This window comes from Lytechinus variegatus, chromosome 15 (assembly GCF_018143015.1).
Source record: "Lytechinus variegatus isolate NC3 chromosome 15, Lvar_3.0, whole genome shotgun sequence".
Taxonomy (NCBI): Eukaryota; Metazoa; Echinodermata; class Echinoidea; order Temnopleuroida; family Toxopneustidae; genus Lytechinus; species Lytechinus variegatus.
The window spans coordinates 30,353,779-30,379,514 of record NC_054754.1 but is presented as its reverse complement, the minus strand read 5'-3'; the positions used below and the strand labels follow the sequence as shown (position 1 = coordinate 30,379,514).

Here is a 25,736-nt window from a genome sequence, read left to right as displayed (position 1 = left end):
GTTGAGAAGCGAAAGAAAGTATTAGTCTGTTAAAAGCACACCCCTCTGATCTCCCCAACCCAAGTTTTCTCTCTCCCCGCGCTTGATATGTATTCAAATCAGAAAACAATAAATAGGCCTATGGCTGGTCCATTTTATCTCACCTAAAATGTAATCAGAAATTTCAATGTTTTTGTGCCTTACTGGTTTTCATATTCACTTAACAAGGGGTGTGTGCTAAAATAGGATTTTCTAATGTCAAAATTGTAAATCTGAGTATTATAGGGCCTGTATGTAATTGGAAATAAAAGCATGGCACATATACGTCGTCAATAAGCTAAAATATAAGAACATTTTGTCAATCATAATGCTTTGTTTATAAGGAAAATTGTAACTTTTTCTATAAGCTCAGACGTGAGAAATGATAATTTAACATATCTGCCTATCATTAGGGATAAATTATATTTCTTAAAATGAAATCGAATTTGCAGCGAAAGTCTGAATTACAAGAATTTGTACAAAGTAAAAATTCAGTATTATACAGGTAGTAAAAATGCAAATTCCTTTATGTTCGGCATTGATATATATTGGTATTACCTAGGATGTACAGAGAGGGTAAATTAAAGGGAGTAACTGAAAGAGGGAACATGTTTTTCATACAAATGATTTCTGAATAAAACAGTAATTCAGGATTCGATACGTTTATTAACAAGGTAAAGAAATATTGATTTTGTCCGAAGAAGTGACATTTTTCTAACAACCTAATATCACTTTATTTGGATTTAGGAATATAATACATTTAACCCTAAAAAGCACTGGCTATTTGAGATGTATGGAGGACGGGATTGAGGACTGGAGGCATGATGCCACCAGTGGCGTACCGTGGGTCACGGCATGGGGGGGGCACCAGCAAAAATTTTGAGTCACTTGCGCTCAGTTGCCAGGTATACTGACCTAATAGAGACATTTTAAGGACATGCAGTGCCATTAAACGGATATGTATTTCACTGATTAAATAACGAGAGCGCGAAGCGCGAGCTGAAAATTTTTGATATTCAGACCTAAAAAGGGACATTATAAGCAATTTGTTTGTAATCATGATACGTACCTCTCGCTAAACAAACAGTGCGAAGCGCGAGCTGAATTTTTTGTATATTTTGACCCCAAACAGGGACATTTTAAGGACTATATGTTAGGAATCCATTAAGAGTATACATATCTCATCAAAGTCATCTAATGCTATAATGCCATCCTTTGCTGATTTTGTTAGAATTACATCTTAACACACGAATCACATTTTGTTGCCATAGTCATACGCATCTCACTAATAAAATACTGCGAGCGCGAGCTGAAAATTTAGGAAACTCGGACCTGAAGAGGCTTGTTTGCAGAGATTCACCAAGACCGTACGTATGCGAGCACCACGAACAATGAAGATATAGGCCTTGAGCAAATAATATTTCATAAAGTGATGAATTTTTTTTGTGATATAACATAACATAATGTAATATACATGTAACATATTATAATGAACAATAATGTCTTCTTTCCCCGCTACGTTTCTCTTCCTTTCTCCCTCTTCTCCTTTACCCCGTTTTTTTTTGCCAGCCGATTGGGGGGGGGGCACATGCCCCCCGTAGTTACGCCACTGATGCCCCCCCCCCCTTCTGATCTCGGCCGCCGTTCGCACGATCAAATTTTGAATCTAATTTAAAGGTTTCTACAAAAAAAATGCGAAGTGAATTTTTCCTTATGTATTTCTTTGGTTTTTATAATATCTTTTTCTTTTTTGTTTATCTTTTGGTTTTCAATGTTTTTTCAATGGAAATTATTACAGACCATTTAACAACTAAATTAAACCCTAAATTAAATAAGAAAACCAATTAGAATGAAAAATAATCACCCTTTAGGCATATAGACTTTGTAAAAAAAAGTATGAATGAGCCATTTTCGGCATGACATTGTCTCGTAAACAGTCACGTGGCGTCGCGATGCTATACCCGTGTGTCACGAATTTGTCTCAAAAGTTGCACGAGAATTCAAATAAAAAAGTAATAAAATTTTGCGGCGTTATCATTTTTCATTTCTGAAATATCTCGGCATCATGGCCCCCAGTCCATTCAGGGTTAAGTTAAAAATCACACTGTGAAGTGTTTTACCACCGTCATCCATTCAAAGAGATGCGGGGTAAGAACATAATTATTCGAAGTACATGTAGATACAGAGCCCAACTATGTAGTTTTACAGTTAGGGTGAAGCCAAAACAACCTAAAAAAGTTAAAACGTTCCCCATAACAATATAGCAAGTGTAAAATATACCTTAAATTGGTCAAGAATTGCCGTGTTTTATTATAGGGCAAATGTTGTTTAAAATTAAATGTTAAAAATCTTGCATCTGTCAAGTGCATAAACTTTGATAACGAAAAATAAAATGTTACAATTTCGTGTGTCCCAGTTGCCCCCATAGGTGTGTTACAATTACCCCGTGTTGTGGGGCAATACTAACACTTGACCTCTTGTTTCAAATGATTGGTGGGGATTGTTTTACCTGATTGCTAAGAAAGCATGAATGCTTGTAAGCAAGCAACCAACCAGAGGACCGATGGTTTAAGGTCCTCTCCGAAGGACCTGGTAATGAGGATTAATGCCTTTGTGTAGAAGTTTGGTGGGAATTGAACCCTGGTCACAGGAATACAAATCCCGCTATACCGACTGAGCTATCGCGCCTCCAAATGATAATAGCTTTTAAATCTAATCAAACCTATTCATATTTCAGGTCAAGATATATATGCATCTTTCGTTTTATTTAGGTTTGAGCAGGTTTTTAGTTAAGGTGATAATTCAAATTTAGTAAATTTTGTTGCAATTATCCCTGGTCTCCCCTAAACTAAAATCTGAAAACAATTACTTTTATTTAGAAAGTTAGATATCCTTATACAATTTTGAATTGGCTAATCATATATCTATAGACACCAACCCGTGCCGGTCAAAGAAAGGTCGGATTTGGAGCACAGATGGGGGGAGGGGGTTGATGGGCAGGGGCGACGCAAATAATATGTTTATTCTTCTCAATTGCGGTGTAATAGAGGTACAGCGCACAATTCGCCATCTCATTATCTTCTCCCTCATCCCATTTTCTTCCCTGTTTCTCTACTTTTTTCTTTCTTTTGTTTTCTTCGCCCCGCCCCCCCCCCCCCCCCGTAAGGCGCCGGTCTTTGAAAGCATTTTCAATATTTTCCTTTCTTTTCATGGTGGTGGTATATTGTCCTCATCCTCTTTGGATGATCTAGGCAAAATGCGTTTGGAAAGGACTAGGATTTAGCTATGATCGCCTCCCAAGAAAGGCACTGAAGTCATATAGAGGTGCCCTTCATGAGTGAATCCGGGTTCAGTATGTGTGTGTGTGTGTTGGGGGGAGTATATAGTAACCACCTAATCACTGAGCACTAAATTACTTTAGAAGCTAAGAAGATAAGCAACAATGACAAGGTTGTGCGCTTATATGATTCCCGACGTTTACCAGAATAAAATGAGAGTAAGAGGAGAAAGAGAGGGCAAGATGCATTAGGGTCGGGGGATGGGGGGGGGGGCACTATAAGCCTACATGCATTTTTATCAGTACCTTAATGACCAGATTTTGAGATTTTACTCAATGAATGATCACACTGGAATCATAGAGGTCTACAGACTTTTATGTCCTAACTTGTTTTATATATAAATATAATCATGTTTTCGCGGCGGGTTTCACGGTACACCATGTCTATCTTTCTTGGGCAAGTGTTGGTCCTGAAAAGGATGTTTTAATTGAAAAAAAATAATGAAAATCACAATATTTACAAGAATTATTACATGATTAATTAAAGTACAAAACAAGAAATAAGAAATAAAAGTAATGAAACATTGGAGAACAAAGACTAAAAACCCAAAACACCTCTCGTTCAAGGGCAAGGCTTCGAATTTCATACTGAAGAAATTTTTTCGCCTTGGTGTGCACAACCCATAGAGAAGTATACTAATATTATGCGTTATTAGTATATATCTCTATGGCACAACCTCTTTGAGAGAGGAGTTGGGGAGTTGCCCACATTGGAAATTGACATCCAATCTACAAAACTATACATTATTATTTGTCACCGTGTCGGGTTTATTTGAAATTTTTGGAATTTGATATAAAGGAAAATGCATGTTTCATTATTGTTTAATCCACCCATCAGATAAAGAATAAAAAGGGGCCTTGATTCACAGGGAGTACCCTTGGAATTTCCCACAATTCAGCCAATGGTTCGTTGTGCGCATGCGGAGAAGCCAACCTTTCGCACACACATCCGGAACAGTGTTGTCATTGCTCAATTTCTTGTGGCTGATTATGATTTTGACATATTTTGCGAAAACATGACTTTTCGAGAGGATTCTGAACAATCGTGAGGTCGGGTAATGCAGTGTGCCCTTTTTTCTATTCATTTTAGCTGGAAAAGTGTGTAAAGCATTCGTAATTGAGGTGTTCTGTGCTGGTAAATCGAGCCCCTGTAGCCGGTTCGATTGACTTTTTTTGCAAGATGGCAAACAACAGCGCCGCTGGAAGCAGGCAGACTACACGGGTCGCTGTTCGGGGGAGAAAGCGGACGCATGTTACGCAGGTGTATAACTACAATGGAGTGCACAATTCATATGAAGATAAAGACAACGACTTTCTATGGTGAGAAATGAGGCAATTTAGCTAGAGAAATTATGAATCAGTTGCTACATTATTATTTTCAATCACTTATTTTCTTAGACAGCTGGCAGCCGTCTGTTTCGAGGAGTTTTTAAACATTTTATTGTTTTATTTCTCCTCGTACACATTTGTGATTTGACATTTAATGATTTATGATTTGCCACTGCCAATTTGGTGAGTGGAGCTAATGGAGTTCAGCAGAACAACCAATATAACAGATCGAAGCTTTTGGTCTATCATTTTCTATGCTTTTCTTTTGTAATTAAAGATATCGTACCTGCAGTGTTGTGTTACTGTGCTGTGACTGGTCACCACTGGCACTGTACTTATTGAAGAGTAGACCGAAAAGCTTCAGTCTCTGTTTATGTTGGTTGTTCCGTTGAACTCCATAGGCTCGACTCACCAAATGCAGAGACTGAAGTTCTAGCTTGCTCTGTACAGGGACTCAATGGCCATATGTTTATGAAGATAAAACGGAAGTGAAGTTGCGCGACGGAAGTGAAGTTGCGCGACAGCCGTACTCCCGTAGTGAGCTCTTCTTTTTTCCCCCTTTTAAGTTCATTTTTCCCCGTTTTGGTGCATTTCAAGCAAAAACGAAATAATCTTTATTTTGGTACAATTCTTTTTCTTTATTTTTATGAAATAAAGACAAAAATCCATGAGTCCCGTTGGGGAGATTTTGCATTGTTAATCCCCTAATGGTGGCTGCACGATAGCGAGCCATCTGTGTCCGAGGAGAAATTAAAAAAAATATAAATGTTTTTTAAAAAAACTCGAAACGGAGGGCTGCCAGCTGTCTGTATGAAGGGGAGCCCCATGTTGACGTCTGTGCACCTAAAACTTTATGAATGTAGCCCATTCTTATTCCACAAAAGTTTTCAGTTGAGGATGTTCTTTATAGTACCAGTCACAATTCTTTGAAAACCTGTATACCTTTGTCACCAGAGAACAAAAGATTCAGTGGATCGAATCTATTGTTCTCTGGTGAAACAGGCCAGGTAAACAGGTAGTCAAAGAATTGTGACTGGTAGTGTAAGTGTGCCAAAAATTTATCTGAAAATTTAAAAGAAATATATGATTTTCTTGGAAAACCCCTGGGACTGTCATTTTCAGATTGAACAAAAGAATGTTGCCCCTTGTCTGTGCACCCATTCACTTTACACACGATTCAAGGATTTTTATGCGAAAAGCTACATTTTGAGGCCATCACATGAGTTTCCAGTATATTCTTTTATTCAAATCTTGCAGATACAAGTACGCGTGTGCGCAGACAAGGGCACTGCGCAAACATGGGTCACCATACCATACTTGTTATGTGCGACTTTTGAATGAGTTCAAATTTTTGTAACCAACCCCTGATTTTTGTAACCAACCCCTGACACAATTCTTAATGTAATTAGGTATTGTTTGCATAAATATTGGTGCTAGTGCTCTTTTGCACTGCCTGACTAAATGAAGCAGTATACCACATTAGCTTGCCCGGATGTGGTAATGTTTTGATTTCTGTTGGGCATGGTGCAAAAGCACACAAGCATTAAAGTTTTAATTAGACTAATTTATCAAATAATTTTGTGACTTCTTTTTTAATGAAAAGAATAATAGACATGTATAATATATTTTTAATGAATTGTCGTAGACTCTATTATTTAATCTCATGGGATAGCAAAAAATAAATGGCTCATACAAATTTTCATTCAAATTTTGAGAGTGTTGTCAAAGATGTCACACAGTTTAGACTCTCATTCTCTATTGATAGATATACATGTATCTGAAGATAATACATGGCAATGACCTTGTAGAATTCACAGATGTTTTGGCCTGCAATTAAAAGTTAATTTTTATTGCTGCTCAGTAAGCTAGCCATTTCTCATCAATGAACTACCAAGAAACAAAAATAAAAACTTATACGCTTTGCTCACACCTTGGACCGTAGATAGGCCTAACCTTAACCCCATTTTATTCTAAACCACTTGTAATAATTTTTTCCATCCACGTCTATAAGTCAAATTTTCTGCCTTAATAATATCTAAGGAAAGTTGTACAGTACTTGCTTTTCTCCCACAAACTTCATTTATCTCAGACTAGTGGTAGCCATTCATAAGCGCTTGTCTCTAGATTTCCTCTGCTGCACCTACATGTAGGACTTACACCAGACTTTCACATAATAAAACACCGCAATTGCCTGACTAACCATGTTATTTTGCAGGGCCAGATAGTCCTGTACCATGGCATAGGTTGGGTAAGCCCATTTTGGAGAGAACAGAATGTGGACTATAAAGCTTAAAGGACAAGTCCATCCCAACAAAAACTTGACTTGAATAAAAAGAGAAAAATTCAAGAAGCATAACACTGAAAATTTCATCAAAATCGGATTTAAAATAGGAAAGTTACGGCATTTTAAAGTTTCGCTTATTTTCAACAAAATAGTTATATGAACAAGCCAGTTACATCCAAATGAGAGAGTTGATGACATCACTCACTCACTATTTCTTTTGTATTTTATTATATGAAATATGTCATGTGAAATGAAGTTTCATTCCTCCCTGAACACGTGGAATTCCATTATTTTAACATTTTGTGCTTCAGGCAATGAGGTCCTAATCATTAAATTCGTAAAAATTGAAATATTGTATAATTCAAACAATAAAAAACAAAAGAAATAGTGAGTGAGTGACGCCATCGACTCTCTCATTTGGATATAACTGGCTCGTTCATATAACTATTTTGTTGAAAATAAGCGAAACTTTGAAAATGTCGTAACTTTCTTATTTTACATCCGATTTTGATGAAATTTTCAGCATTGTGCTTGGCTGATTTTTCTCTATTGATTTAAATCAACATTTTTCTGAGGTGGACTTGACCTTTAAATCTGGATTATAGGTGGAGCTAACTTGCCATTTACATGTTGCAGAGGCATAACTGGTATTCTTATCTGGTACAGGCTGTACTACAGGGTTGAGGAAAATTTTGCCCACGAGAAAAGGGTGTAAGACTGTTCCAAGTGTTCAACAAATGCTGCCCCCGTCTACTCCCACACTCATCATTGTTAAAAAGAAATGTCAAACCTGGATTTTTGAAATGTTCCCAATCCCATGGGACCTTCTTAAACCTGCCACATCATACTGGATGTTGTATGTAATGTACTCCACTATAACATACATGTACTGGAAAGGTGTAGCCTTCAAGGTTCAAGTTAACTCAAGTTTATCTGGGCATTATATGGTGTACATATATGCATGTATACTCCAAGCTACATGGGAAAAGATCCAAATTGATGTAGAGCCCTAGTCAAATCTTTCGGATAGTGATGTCAAAGGTCAGCCCCGGACTTAAACGATCGATCGTGTCTGATTGAATCATTTTATCATACCACAAAATAATGTGTCAAATTATACAAAATGGATGTTACTTAAAAAAAGACCAGACTTTTAAAACATTCATAACTTGCTAATTTCATAACCGATTTTGATGATTTTTTTTTTGTTTCTCTCATTTTACTCTTTCCAAAGTTCAAGATCGCTTCTGTTCTTGGATTTTGATTTCCTTTTATTTATGTTCAAGAGCACCAATTCTACCTATTTTTTACTCTTTGATGCTGAAGCAGTTGACATAAAAAGGCCATGAAATTAAATCATAAATTAAATAAGTTTATTGTAAGGTAATTCAATGTAATTAAAAGTAATCAGAGTATTTACAATTACTACTACCCCTTTCAAAATTTCAATTACAAATCCATAATTACTCAAAAAATGTAATTACGTAGTTGATCAATTATCTTGTAATTGAGCCCAGTATGGTAGGTATTTGAGAATAGCTAAATTGTCTATTGAGAAACTTTGTGTACTTGGAATTGCCTTGTGACCCTCTGAATAAACTGTGCCTCCACTCCAAGGCCAAGATGCTAGAGGGCAGAGGCATAACTGGTATTCTTATCTGGTAATTTTCTGGCACAAGAATTAAAGGGAAAGTTTACCCTGAAGAAAACTCTGTTGTAAAAATAGCAGAAAAAATAGTAAAAAAATATTGGTGAAGGTTAGAGGAAAATACGTTAAAGAGTAAGAAAGTTATTAGAGTTCAAAGTTTCGGATTTGTGACGTCATAAACGAGCAGCTGCCCCGTGTGTTATGTAATATAAAATGCATGAATTTCAAATTTTGTATGGTTCTTGATGACTCAATTTTGTTTTCTATTCATGATCGGGTGTGAAATGATTTGTCTATTGATATACAAAAGGTACAGTGAAAACCATTTTCAATTTTCTGAGAAAATGACATTTCATTGATTTTTTTACCATTCGCTATGTAGAAATGTTGCTCGCATATGACGTCACAAATCAAATAATTGAAATTCTAATAACTTTTTAATTATCTGATGAATTTTTCTCAAACCTTCGGCAATATTTTTCATTATTTTTTCTGCTTTTTTTACAATAAACTTTTTGTCAGGGTGAACTTCCTCTTTAAGGTAGAAACTACAGTGCACATGTAAATTGGATTTGATTGTGGTATGGTGTTAAAGGGCAAGTCCAAAGGCATGAGAAAGATATCTCTTATCCTCTGTTTAAAAAAAAACACACTTCTTTTATGACCCAGCAGACAGACAAATGTGTTGGATATCCATCCATCCATAAAGGGATTGTGTGATGTGCAGAGGCTGGATGATCATACATTATTACATCTCTGATTTTTATACTTGTATGGACTTCAACTTTCTTTACTCAGTCTGCACAGAATAATATTGTAGAGGCGGAGACTGTGAATCTATATGAACAAAATATATTTTTAATCATTGTAAAAAGCTACCTCTTGGCGATAGTGTAATTTAATTTATAGATAGTGTAATTTAATTTATAGATAAAGATCATACAGTATAAGGGCAATTCCATGGTAACGGAATTACAAATCAGAGAAATTTTGCTGTTATTTTTGCTCACAGCATCCAGATATCTAAATATTTTCAAATTTTCTGATCCTAATACTATGCATGGCCACTAGTGCTATATACTGAACCAAGATTTTTAGAAAACCCCTCACATGTTCAGATGTGAATGACGGATATGTGCTATGGTAACGGAATTACCAGAGAAATGAGTCATTTTGCAACCCAAAGTTTAGTAAAAGTTTCTCTGAAATCTACAACACACTAGCTCCAAGTTAATGTCTGATTCAATTCATTATAATGTCAACTTTATTTTGAAAGTAATTTATTCACAAATATCATCAACAAATTTTGATGATTGGTCTTTCTTTAGGGCAAGTACATGGTAACGGAATTACACATAATGGTAACGGAATTACGCCTCTGACATTTGGGAAGGAAAATTATATTTTTAGGCATTTAGGACTGGTGAAATGCCTCAATAAAGCTTGTTTCTACATTCTTCTCTAATACTTAACACAATCTAAGTACTTCACGTCTCTAATATTAAATGAAATATAAGTATATATTACGTAATAGGTGGCTTTACCTTGAATAAACATGATTTTAAAAAATATTAGGGATCAGTGGTAATTAAATTTTAGTTCATTTTCAATTTTAGGGGTATTAGGACTTACTAGCCACTTTATGCCTCCTGTACTGATGGAAAGAATTATGTAAAGGCCAAAAACCATCACTAGTAATCACGGTAACGGAATTACACGGACTACAGCCATATGTATACACATTAGGAATTTTACAAAAACTGAGGACAGCATGTTATCAGATCTGCATATTTAGTCAAAGATTTGTGTAGATGATAGTTTAAGATATTCTAAAGTATTTGAATACTCAAAAGAAACATAGTTTCACATACAATTGGCATCTTAAAACAGTTAAACTGAAAACTTTCTATTTGGTTGTTCAATAAATGATTTGAAAACAAGAAACAATGCTGAAACCTCATGAAAATAGTGTTGACATTTACATCTTGAAAAAATGTTGTGGACAACTAAGCAACAAATTGGTTCTTAATCAGTGCACCAATCTAATTTTTTTTAAAGGTAAGGATTCATTTTCTGTCTATATCTAAATGTAGCTCACTGAGGACTGCAATTATAGCAGATCTGAGTATTAAGTCAATATCGGACATCTTCCTGACAGATGTATTTCCCAAATGTGACCCTAAGAAACTGCTGTGATTTGATGATCTTATGTCATATTCATGAAATTAGTTGGTTTTCTTGGGCCATGATTTTTTTTTATTATATTAAAATTTTCATCTTTCTATAAAATATGAAAATTTATCCGAGATGCATTTTTATCTTCCGTCTCTAAAGATATGTGACAAAGCAGTGCCTACATGTAGGATATAGACATGTTTATCGCGTATCCAATCATTGCATCACAGATGATGTGCCTGCACCAAATTTCCTTTGAAGAAAAAAAAAGAACTGCAAATAAGGTGGAGGCTACATATGTATTCTCTCTATACATTTTCAATTTCAGCAATATTTCTAGGTCAATTCGCTCAAGACTTTGAAATAAGAATAAAGGAAAATGATAAATCATTTAATCATTAGAGTACATGTACTACTCTAACATTATTCTTGTAGATTAAAGAAATATTTCAAATAATTTTATTGACTAATGTTGTTTATGAAATGAAATGAAGTACAAAATGTGATATTGACTTCATATTTTTGTTCATTTTTTTTCAATTAAATCCCTGTAGGCACAGAATTTGATTTAATGCCATCTCACTCATTTGCCAAAACTCATGGCAGAAAGGCTTTAAATTTGTTGAATGAGATGAGTGCTACAAAAAAACAGCCTTTCTCATTACAAATTGGTTCAAAAATAGGTTTGTGTCACAGAGATATAACAAAGACAAAATGGTTATTGGAATACCATTACGGAACAAATTTTAGGTGATTTTATATCACTTATTTTAATAGAGATAAAATATTTCATTTTATATCAAGATGTATATGAGAATACTACCACTGTCTCTTAGCATTTCTCTCACAGTAGAATGCTGTACATACATTTCTACCCATTTCAAACTGAGTTATGTTGCTGTTCTCAGATGTTTTGTTATTAATGACTTTGTTGGTCTCAATATTATCACCATCCTCTCAGAGAAGTGTTCACATTCTGTGTATCATCCTCACTTGAAGGGTCATCGTCGTTACTCACTTTATCCGTGAAGCAGTGATTATTGGATGATGCTGACTTTGCATGTTTCTGAGCATCCATTGCATACATGTAGGGTGGAGAACATTATTGGTTTGGTGCTAATTAAGACATCTTAAATATCTGTGTCAAATCCACCTTACTTTTGGAAATGTCATCTGTATAAAGATTTAGTATGATTTTTTGGCATGTGATTCTTGTAACATCTGTAAATTATGGATCTCACTTCAATCTTTTCCACTCATTACTTTTTACTGCTCGCTACACTGTTTGCCAATCAATGCCAGAGTCTGGTCCCTCACCATGGCTTGTTGCAAAGAATATCCAATCTTCCGTTGCAAGGACAGTTACACAGAAGATATCGCTTAAATTAGTAGGCGGTCCCTTCTGAAAACTATACCCATTTCTTTGAAGCAGAGAAATACTCCCAGCCGTCCCGGAATTTCTTTTACTGAAAAGTTCATTAAGTCTGTTGAGGGTGAATTGATCAGAGGCAATTACAAAAAAAAAGGAATGCCATTCTTTTCCAAGGCACACACAGTGAACATGGTCACTTCGTGATTGTGCGTCCAGTATTTTGGATCTCATTAGAACTGGTATTTGGCAATGACATTTTTTGCAAAATCAATCTGAATGAGAATTTTGTTAAGATCATCCTGCATAATCATTTTTCTACTCCTCCCCAAGAATTGATTGCCCATTAATCCTTTGTAAGGCATTCACCTACATTGTATGCTCCAACAATATACTTTATTGATGCTAATGTACATTACCTTGCCCTTTTTCTGAATGTTATACTCAGGCCATATTGAATGGGACTTGTTGTCAAGTAATTGTATAATTTCATCCTGATTTGGAGTGTAATTACTAATCAGAAGGCTTTTAATGTTTATAACTGTGATCTACAGCTAAGATATCAACATGGCATTGGAACAAAATTGGCTAACGCACACCCCTTTAAAGATATGATAATGGTAATTCCGTTACCATGTAATTCCGTTACCACAGTTACAGCAGAATTAGAAATGATATTTCAAAAAAATGTTGCTCAGTCTTTAGCAAGTCACATGAAATCAGAGAATTCAGAATTAGATAAAATTCAAGCAAGTATTTAGTTCATAGGAAAAACTTTTCAGTTTCATGGTAACGGAATTACATCCGTTTTTGTAGTAGATTGCAAAATTTTCTCTGAGAAATTTGAAAATACCCATGATAAAGACATTTGCTACTGGTAATTATTACTCCTTCACACACAACATAAGATAATTTTGAACCAAAATTGTAAAATATTTTTTTTGTTATCAAATTTATCCAAAATAATGTAAAATACATGTTCTCTAATTGAAAATGGTCATCAAATTCAAAAGATTGCTCCGCAAAAACCGTAACAGATATTTGAAAAAGGTTTTCAGTTCCTTAAAATATAAGGTTTTGTGTAAAAAGGACATTCACATTCAGATGCACATTATTAATTTTGAATTTTACTGTTTTTACCCTCTCCCATGTGGAATTGCCCAAAATCATGTACAGTAGTGTATAGTGGTACAAGTTGCCATATTAAAGACACTTGGACCAAATCATGTAGGCCTATGATTGAACATACTCTAATTAAAAATGAAAATCTTGTTTCTTCACAAACTCTGTGTGTAAAACCTCTTTACTCTGAATACAGACCAAGTACTGAAGTACGCAGTGGATAGCCAGAGCACTTGATGTAATAAAGCAACTTGACTCACTCAATTTAAAAGTCATGACCTTTGAATTTCTATAAAACATGTAAGCCTACAACATGTAGGTCAACAAGTGGGTCTGATGTATAGGCCTATACCAAATTATTTGTACAGTAAGGGTGCGTTTATTCGACACTTTTTTACCCTAGAATCATGATTAGAATCATGATTCAAATCACGATTCTGCAGAATCACGATTGCGTTTAGTCGAAATTGAATATAATCATGATTAGAATCACAAACATGAAACACGAAAAAAGGGGCGTTTGGAAAGACGTTTCTGTAGAATCACGAACGAAAAAGGTCGTATGAACGATATCGTGATTTGAATCATGATTCTATGACGTCATTGTGTCGTGCTTCTTCCGGGTTCGACTCAAAGGCGCGCGCTGTGTTTCGTGCAGGTTAATTTTCGTGTAGCAGTATTGCCAGCATTTAGGAATTATCATTCTGTGTATTGTACCCCCGGGGTTGTACTGTAGCGTCATTTGTATACTTCATTGTTTTCATCCATCATTTCTTCAAGTTCCAAAGGCACAAATTGGACTGACGATGAACTCAGGGCTCTGCTTGTGCTTTGGGCTCAGCCTGAAGCACAAGCATCCCTTACCGGGATTCACAGAAATAAGACGATCCCTTTCAGCGGCGCTTGCGAGGGAGGGATTTCAACGGAGATGTGGCACCGCCTGTCGAGACAAAATTAACAGAATTCGTGCCCAGTACAGGACCATCATAGACAAGAAAAATCGATCGGGAGGTGGGAGGGAGGATGATGACCCCTTCTGGTTCCCGATCAAAAACAATACGAGGTACAATACACGGAATTCTGGAAGTAAAAGATTTATTTTTCGGAAGCCGAGCCGGGAAGCCGAGTAAGCGTTGCACTTGCACAAACGATCGCGCCTTAGCTCCGGCGGCCGGCAGCAAAAATCTAGCAGCCGACGTGAAGTTAGAAACACGTGCAAAAATGTTGACCTATACTTCCTGGGTCAAACTGCGCACTGTGATGCGCACTGGATCGGCCCGAATTCAGGGAGAAACAGCGTTAGAAAGATGGTCGAATAAACGCTGATTCTGTCGGATCGTGATTCATGCTGCTGTTTTGAATCATGATTCAAATGGTGATTCCAATCATGATTCTGGGTCGAGGTCGCATAAACGCAGCCTAAGTTATAATTTGTCAGACCTGTGAGAATATGCTGGGCATACTACACTACATGTACGTGTGTAAAAGATAACATGTACATGACATTTGCTTGGTGAAAATTTCTCCACTACATACCGTATTTTTCGGAATATAAACCGCGGCCGTGTATTAACCGCAACCCGAAAATCGGGAGGCTCTAAAAGAAAAAAAAATATTGGCAAACCGAATTTGGTGTTATTTGGATGAGCAAATTAACCTTGTAATTCCTTGACAGACCAAAAGATATATTACTAATTTTTGTATTATAAAAAATGGTTACTACATTCTTTAACTTTATTTTTCAAAGAATATGAATTATTTCTTTGCAGAATAAAGAAAAAGACCATAAAATGGCAGTATTGTATATCAAACTTATAGTCTCAAAAAGAAAACAAAAATGTTGAGATAAAGTGAGGGGAAAAAATGAAGAATAGAGGACATTTTTTATTGCCTATTTTCTAACCGATTACGATTACGATTGATTACAATTACATGCCTATAGTAAAGCATTTTCAATGCACTTTTTAGGTGTAGAAAATTAAGTTTTCATTACAAAAAAATACGGGTTTTTTTTAGGAAAAGGTGACCATAAAATGGCATTTTTTAATATCAAAATAACAGTTTCAAAAGGATTTTTTTTTTTAATATTGAGAGAAAAACTAGAGAAATAAAAAATAAAGGACATTATTTATTGCCTTTTTAATAACCGATTACGATTACGATCGATTACGATTATAGCCTATTGAAGAGCATTTCCCATGCAATTTTAGTTGAAAAAAAAAAGTTTTCATCACAAAACAATCAGGTTTTTTTGGAAAACATTTTTTTTCAATTGATAGTAGTTAAATAAATAATATAAACTAATCTTTACAAAGAAGATTTTCGAAGAAAACTTTCCAAAATATACTCCCTATTTTTAGTAACCAACAAATAATTATACATTAAATATTCTATATTATTGTTGGTTCACATGAAAGTAATATTACCCGACAAAACGTAGTCAAATTTCCTACGAAATTTTGTTGTTTCTGTGTATAAACCGCACCTAATGTTTCAAGATTATAAAGCTGGAAAAAAGGCGCGGTTTATACACCAGAAAATACGGTATGTAAATCCCACACCCAAGTTGAATGACCAGCTTCAACCCTGGATTTGATAGTACAGTATACATGTACCCTACCCTAAACCTAACCCTTAACCTAACATAAACCTTACTGTAAGCCTAAACCTAACCCCACATTTACAGACAAAATAAAGTGTCACAGGAGCAAATGTCATGTCACATTTGAAGGTTTAGATTATGGTTTCCCCGATATACATGTGTGTATCAAGATGAATCCTTAAAATGAATAGACTGAAAAGCAAATTAGGTGAGAGTACAGTTTGAACACTTCACCATTCACATCAGACAGGAGCCTTGCCTTCATCCAATCTTCACACAGTAGTGCATACAGATATTTCAGCATCTCAGACTCAGACTAACCACAGGTTCTTCTCTGGAATGTAACCTCTTGAACTTTTAAAGTTCTTTTTCAAGTTATTTCCCCCAAGAAAAAGATGTTGCTCTGTGAGTGGTACTCCGCATATTTACATAGAATTTGATGGAATTTGTAGTTTTTGTACAGTACAGTATGGTAGGGGGTCCTAAAGCTGCGCGGGTCCTAAAGCTACGCACCACTCATCGCGCATGCAGTTTTTATGGCAAATGCGCACTCTGTGTGTGGAACTGTGACTGCAGAGTGACAAACGATTTCTATTCAATTTTTTTCTACAGAGGCTGCAGTAAATCTCTAAATGCAGAGAAAACCAACAACTGTAAGGAATTTTGGAGTTATATTCGCTTCAATTTCATTTTATCCTATAATGATTTGAATATATTTTAGAAATTGAGGCACAGGAAATACTTTTTTTTTGCATGATAAATCGAGTGCGTAGCTTTAGGACCCCTTCTACATCGGGCGGCGAAATCAAGAGGTGTTCGGAAAACACGGCGGGATTTTCGTATTAGTGAGTTTTGTGATATTTTCTACTTGGTTAATGATTTTTAGAATGTTTGCCACAAATTAGTGAAATATAATTTGTTGAAATATTAAAATTGGGACAGTTTTTATTGTTTGAAAACAAAGTGCGTAGCTTTAGGTCCCCCCATCATACAATACATTGTATGATCTATGAATTTAAAAAATGGATGCAATGAATTTGAAATATACTACATTTTTCACAAACCGTAGGATAATACTATTATCCTTCATACGATTTTGATGCTTTCTATAAGACTAAATGAACATGAACATTTTTTTTGTAATTGCATTTATAATCATGATTCATGTTGCTGTTTAAATCTGAAAATCGACAGTGAACACACCCAAAATGTGATGTACTTGTAGTTGCCTATTCAGACCTGCATTTTTTTTTTGCTAGACTCGGGGGGGGGGGGGGGGGGGCCGTTGGGCCTTTGCATAAAAGTTGCCATCCAATGGTAACTTGCATGGAATCCATGATGTTGATTAGCTGTTGATCAGCGTTGCCATGGTTTCGGATCATATTGGAGTTACCATAATGGTAACTTTTATGCAACAGAACCCTGCTGTTTGCAGTGCATTCAAGTATTTACCTCACCTGGGTTGAGTGCAGTACAACCTCCTGGAATTAATGCATGATTTTTAAACAGATGTCTATTATGACATCCGGAATATTTTCAATTGCCTTGCCAGACATACCAATATTTAGAACAGGCAGACTATTAATGAGTATGGTAGTAAATTATGGATTAAAGAGACAGTACACCATTTAAAGATCCTTGGAAAAAATGAATAACTTTAAGATTGAAATTATTTTGAACTTGAAGGAAAAAAATATAGATTTTACATTTCAACTTTGAGTGTATGGTGGTAAGTAGTGAGTGTGATAAGAGTTGTTTTGATTTTGTTTTGCACGTAGGGATAGCTGGGGACAGTATTATTTATGATAAAATTTGGAGCAAAGCAATCTAGCCATTCTTGACGCAATAAACGCCTACCACCTTAACCTGACTGAGATTGAGATCCCACACTTTTTGATGGATCTGTCAGAGACAATCCAAGCTATCTTTTTATCTGCTATTTTCAGCATGGTCTGGGTGATCAGAGGAAAAGACCATTTAGTCTTGACGTCAGCGCTACCATCTAAGTGCGCAGAGACTACTGTGATTCTTACAGCGATGGTAGATACAATGTAGGCCAATTTATACTCAACCGTGTCATCTCTTGAGTAGTCTAGACAGGTTCAGATGCATGCAGTTCTCGTGAAAAGTGAGAAGAAAAACTGTAGATTTATATCTTCAAATTAAAGGATGAGATCACTGATGCAATGGTTGGTCATCTTTCTACACATTTTCATCAAATGCTTGTCGCCAAATAATTTGCAAAATAATATGGGAAGAAAGAGGAGAAAGGTATTTATACCTCTATCAATATTTTTATTTGGTATGTGATTTTGTAATTTGAAACCAAGAACATAATCCTCACGAAATGTACAGTTATTGACTTCTGAACTTATAGGTTTCTAATGAGGATAATGCAATATAAACAATATGTTAATTAGAGACTTAAGGGTGACTCAATACATGTAGATGAAAAAATAGATGTACAGTGTAGTTGGTTTTCTGTCCACCTTGATGAATTATAGGTAAATCAATTAGAATATCTCTAGAGAAGGAAAAAAGAGCAATTCCATTTTTGTTTGCCAAAATGCATGCCAGGGCAATCCTTAGTCTCAGGTGGCATGCTTCTTGGAGGTGTTGGAAGGGAGAGGGGCATCATGCTGCAAATTATATGTACCAAATCTGCTCACCATTCAGTGGGAATTTTATATATATATTTTTTTCAAACCTGCCTTGTAGGCATATATATTTAAGAGTAGAATGTACAGCATGATATATAGTTTACTGTTCAACAAAGTCACAACCATTTATTATTTATTGTTTGTCCCATTCACTACATGCATACTCCTTTTCAAAATGGATTTTAAATTCAAATATCTACAGATAAAGGTACATGCATCTAATAGGTGCTTGCATATGATTAAAGTCTTCAGTATGAATTAACGGACAAGAACAATCATTTCATTTGTGGCACGAGTTTATGCACTCCCAGGGGACCCCAGGACAGCTCACTATCCTCATCTTTTCCCACATTCCTCTCTGTCTGTCTCCTCTCGTGTGTACGCTTCAGTTGCACTACCTCATTATATTCATTACACCAACTTCCCACTACCATATTACCCAAGTGGATATGATCAGCCCTTCCCACTTAGCATAGATTGGGAGAGGAACAAGACATTATTAGTGCGTTCCCATAGCCAAGTCTTATTCCAGAGCATGGCGTGCGAAACCCATATCATCACGACAATTCAACTTTTCACATGGATACTGAAACTTTCCCAAATTTTTAGAAGCAGTGAGGGCATCAGGCCATTTCACCCTCTTTACAGCCCAAACCACCCCTAAGATTCCTCCATACATGCTTCGGGGCCACCATTTTTTCAAGATTTGCCACAAACAATATTCAAGAATATTTCAAAAATTATAAGATTTCCCATACAGCAGAAGTGGTATTTGCATTAATTGCATAATTTCTCAATGCACGCACATAAAAGTAACCATCAAAATAAAAGAAATAGCTCCCAAGCAATTGTGCCATTGTGAAGAAAAATATATGCCTACGACACTGTAGACCTATATATTTCCCACCCTGGCACTATATAGATTGCATTATTAATCAACTACATTGTAGTAGTTGAAGAAATTATTGCATTTGTTACTATTGCTTAATACAAAGGTTGTCAGCATGATCTTTTTCATCATCTGTAGCGGCCGTGGGAAAGTTGGTGTGGGCCTGTCCCTTCTCAGTCAGTTAAGTTGTCAAGAGAAGGCTATTGCTAAATTACAATCCCCGGTGTGCTCTCTGTGATGAGGTCTGTTGTTATTTGTGTGTTTTCTTTGTAGTGCACTCATTTTTTTTCTCTCTTGAATTCGTCTGATGAGACTTGATGGTCATACACGTCATTTAATACTTTGTAGGGAAGACGTAATTAATTTCTGCCAAGTTTGTCTCTTCTGTGCACTATTTTGTTATTATTTAAAAGCCTTAGCCACCAGGAAATGACACATCTTTAAAGTATTATCATCAGGGGTAGTGCTACATTTGAGCCAGAAATAAACCACTATCGGATACATATGATCTCACAGAAATAGAAAATTGAACTGCAATATATTGCAGTTTTATAAAAATTCAACTTTTGTCAGTAAAATGGATGTTTTGGGGATTAAAATTAACAAGTGGAAGCCGACTAACTATAGTGTAGTCAAAACTTAATATATTATTAATATCTTTTATTTAAATTCAACTTTCATGTAGTTAGATTAGCAAGTAATTGAAAAATTTGATGAAATTGCCCACAAGTTTACATACATACATGTATACAATTCATTCCCAAAATATGGTTAATCCATTAATTTTTTATTAATTTCACAGTTAAAAGTTTGAATATTAATATGAATGTAAACAGATATATGTTTGATTTTGGACCAGATCTACATGTATGTGGCCCACATGATGTGGGGGGAGGGGTTGCTGTACTGCGTTGTCGTATAACCCTGGAAATATGTGGACATATTGTGCACTGCTGTCGTACTGCAACAAAAATGAGGTCTTGGGTCTTGTTCATTTGCATTCAAGCAGGGATTTGGTGCTTACATATTATCCCAATAGAATTGAATCCTTGGGGGCTGCAAGTAAAATGTGTATTTATTAATAGAAGACCTGTGGCATAGTTGCACATACTAATGTCAAGTGAGTCTCATACATTGTACTAACTGTAAAATGCGATATGCATGTACATGTACTCTACTGTATTCGCTTCTTCTTTCTCTCTCTTTCTGTCTCCTTATTTTTCCATGGCGTATGGTGGAGATATGTTCAATAAATCACAGGGAAAAGGCCTTCTTTTTTTTCATACCCATATTGGAATGTATTTGACCACACTGGTCTACACACTGTGACAAGAGGTGATGAGATTGAACCCTGGGAAGATTGCTTTTTGTGCCAAAAAAATCCTTCCTCGTTTTTCAAGGCCTAATAGGCATGCGGCTTATACACATCCAGATACAGTACTGCAATATCTATCAGAGTGATTTCCACTTTATAAGGTGTTACCTTAGTTTTTGCAATTCTACATGATAAATTGGCAACATCTGCTATTTACTAGCCAATTTTATTTGTATAAATTGGTAAGATAATAAAGTTTTAAAGTTTTTGTCTTCATATACATGTATTTTCATACAGAGGTACTAGTACTAGTTCTATTTATGTAGATGAACATCGGCACACAAAGGAGAAACTGAAAATAAAAACTCAATAGGGCTGTCTGCACCAGCCCGAGTTTTCAAATTAGCGTGCTATTTCTGATCCGGCAAATTATCCTGATCTGAACAATCAAGATTATTTGCAATGGAGACGCAATTATTGCGCTAAATCGCTGGATTGATCTCGAGATTGCAATCCCAAGTCAACTTGGGATTATTTTCAAAATTTACGAATTATCCCGCTAATTCGCAGGTGCAGACGCACTCGGAATTATTTATGCACGGCATCAGACCATAATGCATCGATGCCTCGCTCAAGCAGGAATCGCTCTTCTTGCGATGGTGGAGATGGGGTTTCTTGAACAGTAGAGGTTCAATGTTATCAGCTAAGTTGACTCTCAAATCATTCTTTAAGGACAAGTCCACCCCAACAAACAGTTGATTTAAAGAAAAAGAGAAAAATCTAACAAGAGTAACACTGAAAATTTCATCAAAATTGGATGTAAAATAAGAAAGTTATGACATTTTGAACTTGAAATTTTGCTTTATAATTTCACAAAATAGTTATGTGCACATCCTGGTCTGTATGCGACTGAGGGGACTGATGGCATCACCCACTCACAATTTCTTTTGTATTTTATTAAATGAAATATTCTTATTTTCTCTTCATGGTAATTATAATAAGAAAGAATTTTTATTTTTTCATGAATATGTGGAATGATACCATTGTTTTAACAATCTATGGGTCAGTTAAGTTGGGCCTTATTGTCCAATTTGTAAAACTCGAAATATTGAATAATTCAAACAATAAAATACAAATTATGATGTAGTGAGTGAGGGACATCAGCTCTCTCATTTGCATGTCACTGAGTTCTGCATACCTATTTTGTAAAAAAAAGCAAAACTTTAAAATGTCATACATGTGTAACTTATTTTACATCCAATTTTGAAGAATTTTTCAACTTTGTGCTTGTTGGATTTTTCTCTATTGATTCAAATTAACATTTTTTCTGGGTTGGACTTGACCTTTAACTGTTTGGAAAATATATAGTCATCTTCACCATCAAAGAGCATAGTAAACATATTTGGCTTTCCATAATTTCAGCACAGAGTTAGACCATGGTCTATTATTAAACCTGAATAGGGGCCACTAGATTTTTCCTCCCTTTTTGCTTCAACCTTGCACTTTTTAATCTATGTGTACCTATTTAAGATGAAATGAACAGAATTTTTAAAGAGAAATTCCAGTAGTTGCAGTAAACACTGATTTCATGAGAAAGTCTGTAAAACTAGGCTTAATTGTCAGTATATCATCGAGGATCTAGATCTGGTACAGTTACATTAACTGAACTTTGTGAATCTTGAAATCTACACTGAAAAATGTCCACGCCGAAGATCCCCAACACAGATAAGTGCACGTGGGACAATGTATAATCATTGCTTTGAGCGTCGGGCCCGACGCTCTACCCGAATCCTGTGCTTATTTGCTGATTTCTCAGCAATTACACAATTTCTTCCAGAATCCTTTGGCACATGCGTTTTATTTATACAAACAGACACTTTGGTGGTCATTTCATTGGATTCTGTACGAACTCATTTTGATATCGTTTCCAAAACTAGCATTTACCTTTAAACTACATGTATGTACATGTATTTATATAAAGTAGTCAACCGGACAGCTAGGCTAATAATAGAAAAACTTGACAGTTTCAGTTTTGCTACATGTGTAGTATGATATGAGGCATTTGAATTAGAACATCATTTAAAGTGGTCAACGATTTCAATGCCTCCTTAAAGGGCAAGTCCGCCCCAACAAAAAAGTTGGTTTGAATTAAAAGAGAAAAATCAAACTAGTATCCATGTAGCACTGAAAATTTCATCAAAATCAAATGTAAAATTAAAAAAGTTTATGATGTTTTAAAGTTTTCCTTAATTTCACAAAACAATGCACACCATGGCCAATATGAGAAGACCAATGACTTCACCCAATCACTATTTTATATGAAATGTTAAATATAATAATAATAATGACATTTATAGGGCGCTTTATACGGGTGTTTCAAAGCGCACAGGTGGGCTGACTAATATAAACAATGAATCCATTAAAAACATATGTTTATTTAATGTTTACTTCCTCATAATTTTATTTTCTCCCTGAAGATACGGAGTTGCCATTGTTGCAACAATAGATGTACTGTTTTGTGATTCATAAAGATATACTTATTATCTCCAAATTCCTATGGCCATTACTAGTAAAGAAAAATCAGAATATTTCCAAGACACATTGAGGTCACTCGATATGCTGTAACTTAAAATGAAAAAAATAAACAGTCATGTTAGAATGTTTGATGATACTTTTAGTCTAATTCAGATTATCTTTATTGTTTCTGTTTCTGTTATATTTATTTGTAATTTCACTAATTTGTGTCCCTGATGTGATAAATACTTTTTCACATGCACTATCCTGTTAACCATGTTATGCATCAAGAGTCTGATGACAATTTTTGTCTCACCTGCGAAGCAGAGTGAGACTATAGTATAGGCGCCGCTTTTCCGACGGCGGCGGCGACAGCGGCGGCGGCATCAACATCAAATCTTAACCTGAGGTTAAGTTTTTGAAATGACGTCATAACTTAAAAAGTATATGGACCTAGTTAATGAAACTTGGCCATAAGGTTAATCAAGTATTACTGAACATCCTATTAGAGTTTCATGTCACATGACCAAGGTCAAAGGTCATTTAGGGTCAATGAACTTAGACCATGTTGGAGGAATCAACATCGAAATCTTAACCTGAGGTTAAGTTTTTGAAATGTCATCATAACTTAGAAAATATATGGACCTAGTTCATGAAACTTGGACATAAGGTTAATCAAGTATCACTGAACATCCTGCATGAGTTTCACGTCACATGACCAAGGTCAAAGGTCATTTAGGGTCAATGAACTTTGGCCGAATTGGGGATATCTGTTGAATTCCCATCATAACTTTGAAAGTTTATGGATCTGATTCATGAAACTTGGACATAATAGTAATCAAGCATCACTGAAAATTTTGTGCAAGTTTCAGGTCTCATGATTAAGGTCAAAGGTCATTTAGGGTCAAAGAACTTTGGCCGAATCGGGGGTATCTGTTGAATTACCATCATAACTTTGAAAGTTTATTGGTCTAGTTCATTAAACTTGGACATTAGAGTAATCAAGTATCACTGAACATCCTGTGCGCATTTCAGGTCACATGACCAAGGTCAAAGGTCAATGAACTTTGGCCAAATTGGGTGTATCTGTTGAATTACCATCATAACTTTGAAAGTTTATGGATCTGATTCATGAAACTTGTACATAAGAGTAATCAAGTATCACTGAACATCCTGTCCGAGTTTCAGGTCACATGATCAAGGTCAAAGGTCATGTAAGGTCAATGAACTTTTGCCATGTTGGGGTTTTTTGTTGAATAACCATCATATCTCTGTAAGTTTATTGGTCTAGTTCATAAAAAGTGGACATAAGAGTAACCATGTATCACTGAACATCTTATGCTAGTTAGAGTAGTATTCAAAGTCAGCACTGCTGCTATATTGAACCGCATGATGCAAGTGAGACGGCCAGAGGCATTCCACTTGTTAATGTTTTTAGTGATTACATGATAAAATGAATTGAATCTAATTGAACATTTACCAAAGCTTTAGATGGCTTTAATATCAAACAATGTCTTCAACCATCCCCTTCTATACTCAATTATATTTATCTTTTACCTATAGATGCTCATGAATTTTGTGATAATGGACTTTTAAAGTCTCTTTTGGGGACATTTGTAGACATTGTTAACACTCTCCTTCACATTTATTAATACCTTTTTCCTGGAAATTTACAATATCATTCTTCTGTGAGAAATTGCTCATTCTAGATTTTGTATTGTATCTTTCAGTCCAATCTGTTTTGAAGTTATTGAGGAGGCGCATATGACAAGATGTGGACACAGTTTCTGGTAAGATGAGATCAGTGAAACTTTCTAATTGCATGTTAATATGTTTGTTGGCAATACAATTGAACTTCTTGTGGTACCTACCATGACTACATGAAAAAAAAACGATTACTGGTATAATAACAATAGTTATGATTTAGAAAGGGCATCTTCCATTCAAGGCACATTATAACAAATTAAAGATAAAACATAAATTACATTTGATACTGGTTTAAAAATTAAACAATGAATGAATTATATGGATGTCTGTCAAAAAAGCACTCTTATGCAGGTTATGTCTTCAGTTGATATATAACCACACACATAGAGAATATACATATTAAGCACAAACATCTTACATTCTTCTGTTCTTAAAATTTTATGATTCTTTTTATTCCGTAGCCGGAGATGTATACTGCGAAGCCTGGAAACCAGCAACAGATGTCCAAAGTGCAATTTTGTTATAGAGAAGACTGACCAAATATTTCCAAATTTTGCCTGTAAGTTTCATACATTGTTACAAGGATATGCAATATTGTCTATACGAGTTGACAAGTTGATAGGAGACTAAAATAGGGAGCCAAGGCGAAAGCATTTCACCACACCATTGGTTTTGCAAATTGTCTTTATTCTGTGTTTAATGTTGTGTTTGCAAGCAATGCAGTGTTGTATGAGTGGCCGTGGAAGTTTTCTGGAGGTTGCTTGTAA

At 35.4% G+C, this 25,736-nt stretch overlaps 1 protein-coding gene across 2 annotated transcripts in view; it reads left to right on the top strand.

The window, feature by feature from the left end:
- The first annotated feature begins 4,275 nt into the window (after window positions 1–4,275).
- Window positions 4,276–25,736, top strand: part of LOC121428554 (E3 ubiquitin-protein ligase COP1-like) — a 39,449-nt gene continuing 17,988 nt past the window's right edge. For both annotated transcript variants that reach the window (XM_041625256.1, XM_041625257.1), the window contains exons 1-3: window positions 4,276–4,675; window positions 24,993–25,052; window positions 25,431–25,528. In XM_041625256.1, the coding sequence (XP_041481190.1) occupies window positions 4,536–4,675; window positions 24,993–25,052; window positions 25,431–25,528 (298 nt within the window). In that variant the 5' untranslated portion in view covers window positions 4,276–4,535. The remainder of the gene's footprint in view (window positions 4,676–24,992; window positions 25,053–25,430; window positions 25,529–25,736) is intronic.